Genomic DNA, 4,834 nt, shown 5'->3' with positions numbered 1-4,834 from the left:
ACTTTAAGTGCTTGAAAAACCAATAGCCCAGATCACAGCGTGTAATTTAAGCCAATTTAACTAGGGTACTCCTCCATTGCATCTAGTAGTAGACTTGAAATCGATAGTACCTAAAACCGAGCACGTGAATAAAGGTATTGCACAGCCAAAGTTTGGGCTGTGTCTGACAAACACACTCCCTGCGAAAAATCAAACTACGATGAAAATAAATTGTTTTAATAAACGTAAACAGCAACATCATATTCAGTCACCAAAAAGAAAGAAAATACCCGGGCTAACAGCCAAATAGCCTGAATTCCACAAATATTTATCCACGTGCCCCAAAGCCACCTAATATTCAAATGAACTCTTCGAGCTCCAATTCCCACCCTAGGAGCACAAAATCTACCATATAAAGCTAACAAATCGGAGAAAAAAAGGTCCTAAATTCAAGTCTTTCTAATCCTTCTACCCCCAACTTTTCTCTCTGTATACCCAACAGAATTCTCAACATTCATAGGCAGAGGAGGCTTCTTGTTCTCCTTTCTAGTACTGCTCCTCAGTGAATACCTTGGTGTCGCAGCCTCTCTCTGAACCATCATCGGCGTGGCAGCCACCGCCATTCTCCTCCCGCTGTCAAACTTCTTTGCAGATTCAATTCTGACTCCAAGATTATTCGTTGGCTTCTTCTTATGACCCTCCACTTCACCCTTCTTTCTCTTCAGCCTCTCATTTCTTCTTGCAGAGTACTCTTCATAAAACCTGCCCCTCTCGAACAAAGGACTCCGATTAGTACTCAAAACACCGTTATCAAATTCAGCATCCATGTTTTCATCACTGGTTCCAAATTCTTGGCGCACCATTTTAGCAAGAGCCCTTAATTCACAGGATATGGTGCTGTATTCAGGTCGAAGCTCGAGTTCTTCGACATCCCAAGAGCGTTTAGGCATCTGGGATTTCGTGAAAGAACCTGTTCACCCAAAAAAATTCAATGAAATTTACTAAAAAGGATTAAGAGAAATCCACAATTCATATCAATAAATATAAACACTACTTTTCTCTTGAAATCTTCAAAGTACCTGGTGGGATCTGCGCAGTGTTGCTTGCACTGGATTGAAGAGGACGGCTAGGGCGAAGCCGAATGGGAGATCTGGCAAGTGGGGGTTTGCCATTTGATCTTAGCATCATCTTTGACATGTACAATATCAATTTTTTTTTCCAATAATTGCGATGAAAATGTATCAGAAAAAAGAAGAAGAGGGACTTGTAGTAGAATTACTATGAAGAAGTGAGAGAGATTAATTTATGGGTTGAATTTGTGGAAAGTTTCTTGTAGGGCGTTTTTGTTGAAGTTTTTGTAACAGTAACAGCGTTGTGGTTTCGTTCTGTTTCTAGGGTTTTATTGAACATTATTTTATTACAAGAATTTCAATTTTGAATTTTATGGGGGAGCGTCTCTAACGGTCATATTCTTGATCTGACGGCCGAGAAACGAAGTTGGATTAAGATGAGAAATTGATAGCGATATCAAAATTGTAATAATTGTGAATAATTAACTCCAATTATGTCACAATTATAATATTATTGATGAAATTTTGTTGACAAACTTCTCTAAAGAGGACAAATTTTATGTGCTGTGGGTGTGAAATTGATTTAGACATATTTGGAAGTGATACTGATATACATACATACATACATACATACATACATACGTATGTATGTATGTATGTATGTGTGTGTGTGTGTGTGTGTGTATATATATATATATATATATATATTTTTTTTTTTTTTTTTAAAGATTTCAGATATATCTCCAAGTCTATTATCCATTTTTTTTTATTTTTTATTTTTATTTTGTCATTGTTCCTTAATTTCCCTAATGACACACGATCAAATTTGTCACTTTACCCTTCCTTTGACTTGCCGTCAAATGATTTATATCTAATTTTAGATATAACAATGCTCTTTAATCAAAACAAGTCAATTACACAATCAACTATGCATATTACATGTGCTCTCTTTTTAGACTCCTTTCTTCGCCTCGTTCCCCTCCCTTCCTATCTTGGATCTTCCATCCCTTTCCCCATACCACCATACGCACATCTTTCCCATGCTTCTTTGAAAGCTCAAAAGACTCTCGAGTGACATGGGGGGATGAAGGTGTAGATTGGCTTGGGTATAAATGCACTTTAAAAATAAGAATTTCTTGGGAATACTCTTTATACAAATAAAAACTTTTCACTATGAAAGAGAATATTTAGACAAGATCTTTGGCAAAAAAGTAAATAAATCGGCCCTTCGATATAGCATAAAAATTAACAAAAATGCTATCTAAATAAATTCTCTTTAAGAGATTTGGTATTCTATTTCGAAGGCATCGAGAAACGCAAAGTTGACAACAAAAATGAATTCAATACACCATTTTCACATTAACGTAATTTGGAAATAATTAACGTGGATTTAATTCTGGTATTATTTTTAGAACCTAACTTTGATTGCAAAACAATTTATTGTGATTTCAAGTATATTGCTAAACTTGAATAATTATAGTATCATTAAAACAAAACATCTTTACTTTTTAATGTTATTATGCAAAATGTCATTACCTTTCATTTTTGACATCTTTAACCCTATTTTGACATTTTATTGCGAAAAATGTTATTTTCATCCAATTTCTCAATAAAAAAAAATGTAAAATGATAAATATACCCTTATATTTGAATAAAATAAAAAGAAAAGAAAAATTAAAGAACAAATTTCAATTATACTTACAAACTTTTTAATAAACAATAAACGAGTCCAAATAAATTATTAAAAAGGTAATTAGCACAAAACATCACTACAGTTTAATATTATTGTGTAAAACGTCACCCCTTTCATTTTTTTTGATATTTTCACCCTTATTTTTACATTAAATAGTAAAAATCATTTTCATCCATTTACTAAATAAAAAGATGTAAAATGACGAATATATTCTATTACTTAAATAAATAAAAAAAGAACAATTTGCAGCTATACTTCCAAAAATTTTTAAAAAAAGTACAAACGAATTTCAAATAAATAGTTAAAAAAGAAAGTGATTTTATTTAATTTTTTAATTAATTATTTAAAATTTATTTGTACTTTTTTTTTGAAAATTTTGGGAGAATAATTGTAATTTGTTCTTTATTTTTGTTTTATTTAAATAGGAGGGTATATTCGTTATTTTATAGCTTTTAATTGAAAAAATATATGAAAATGATAATTTTTGCAATAAAAGGTGAAAATAAGCACTTGTTTGAGCCCCATTCTTTAGAAAAAAATGCGTTTTTAAATAGTATTTTGACATCATTTCAACTACACATTTTTCAATAAAATAATATTACACAAATTAAAAAATTTTTCTTATCTTTTAACCACATATTTCACATCATTACACTATTCAAAATTTATTTTATTGGTAAAAATGGGGCCTAAACAAGGGCTTATGGTGAAAATGTCAAAAAAATGAAAGATAGAGACCTTTCACATAATAATATTGAAAAGTAGAGACGTTTTGTGCTAAATACCCTTTTAGTAATTTATTTGGGTTTATTTGCAATTTTTTAAAAAGTTTGGGAGTATAATTACAATTTATTTTTTAATTTTTCTTTTCTTTATTTATTTTATTTAAATATTAAAGTATTTTTGTCATTTTACATTTTTTTAATTAGGAAATTGGATGAAAATAACGTGAAAATACCAAAAAAAATGAAAGTTAAGAATATTTTGCACAATATCATTAAAAGAGAAGGAAGTTTTGTATTAATTACCCAGAACTTAATTATGAAAGAATTACTTTGATTGTATTTTTAACTTCAACTATCCATCCATCATGAAAGTGTCAATTTTAACCTCAATATATAAAAGGGAAAATTGCGGCCGAGGTACCAAACCTTTCGTTTATTAGCAGACTTTATCCAAACCTTTCATTTGTGCCATTGGAGGTACCAAACCTTTAAAAAAATTCACAGGACCAGTACAAAATGACGGTTTCCATTAATTTCTCTGATAGTTGACTATAGGTCAACGATTTGACCAACTGTTGAATCAATTTCAAAGGGTAAAAGGGGTATATAAATATTATTAATAATTTAAAAATAAAAAAATAAATAAACCAACCCACCACCCAAACCTAACCCTTTCTTCCCCATTCCCAGAAAATCCCACTTGCCCAAAATTCCCTACCGTCTCCACAACGCAGGCGATCGACCGCCAGCGCCATCCAGGCCGACAAACGCCACCACCACCAACGTGATCGACCACCACTAAAGATAAAAAAAACAATTACCACCCTAACCCAGTCTTTCCTTTCCCGTCCCATATAATGCTCCATGCCACAAAGTTGTCACTATCTCCACCTAGGTGATAGATCGCCACAGCTATCCAAGTCGGAAGTCATCGCCACCGCCACTGCCATCCAAGTCAGAAGTCATCGCCACCACCATTGCCACCAATAAAGGAAGAACAAAAAAGTGACGAATTTCTTTACTTCAGATCTGAAACAATCGAAATTGATTTAAAAATCAGATTTGATTTTGATGTTTTGCTATTGTTGTGACGGTGGAGTGAATGTTCGATTGCTTGAGGGGGTTGAAGGTTCAATTTCACTCTAAATGCTTGAGGGAGTTGCTAGTTTTGAAGTGGTGGTAATGTCTAGTTGTGAGGAAGCGTTGGGCTGGAGGCTGTGGCGATGATGTGGATGGCCAACAAAGGACATGAATTCAGGTGAAATTGAAGCACAATCTGAATTGAGGTGGCAATGGTGAACGACAGTGGATAGGTTGGTGGTGGATGGCAGATGATAGTTCATGCTGTCCTCATATTTACTGTCGGT

At 32.9% G+C, this 4,834-nt stretch overlaps 1 protein-coding gene across 1 annotated transcript; it reads right to left on the bottom strand.

Annotated features, from left to right (window-relative positions):
* Positions 1-184: 184 nt before the first annotated feature.
* LOC111392842 lies at positions 185-1,511 on the bottom strand. The gene is made up of 2 exons (XM_023018234.1): positions 1,059-1,511; positions 185-949 (listed from the first exon to the last, which is right to left on the bottom strand). The coding sequence occupies exons 1-2, from the start codon at positions 1,174-1,176 to the stop codon at positions 429-431; spliced, it is 639 nt and encodes a 212-aa protein (XP_022874002.1). The 5' UTR covers positions 1,177-1,511; the 3' UTR covers positions 185-428.
* Between the last annotated feature and the right edge of the window lie 3,323 nt (positions 1,512-4,834).

Source organism: Olea europaea, unplaced genomic scaffold (genome assembly GCF_002742605.1).
Source record: "Olea europaea var. sylvestris unplaced genomic scaffold, O_europaea_v1 scaffold9898, whole genome shotgun sequence".
Classification (NCBI taxonomy): Eukaryota; Viridiplantae; Streptophyta; class Magnoliopsida; order Lamiales; family Oleaceae; genus Olea; species Olea europaea.
Note: the sequence above shows the minus strand (reverse complement) of the source record. Positions and strands in the feature narration are given on the sequence as shown.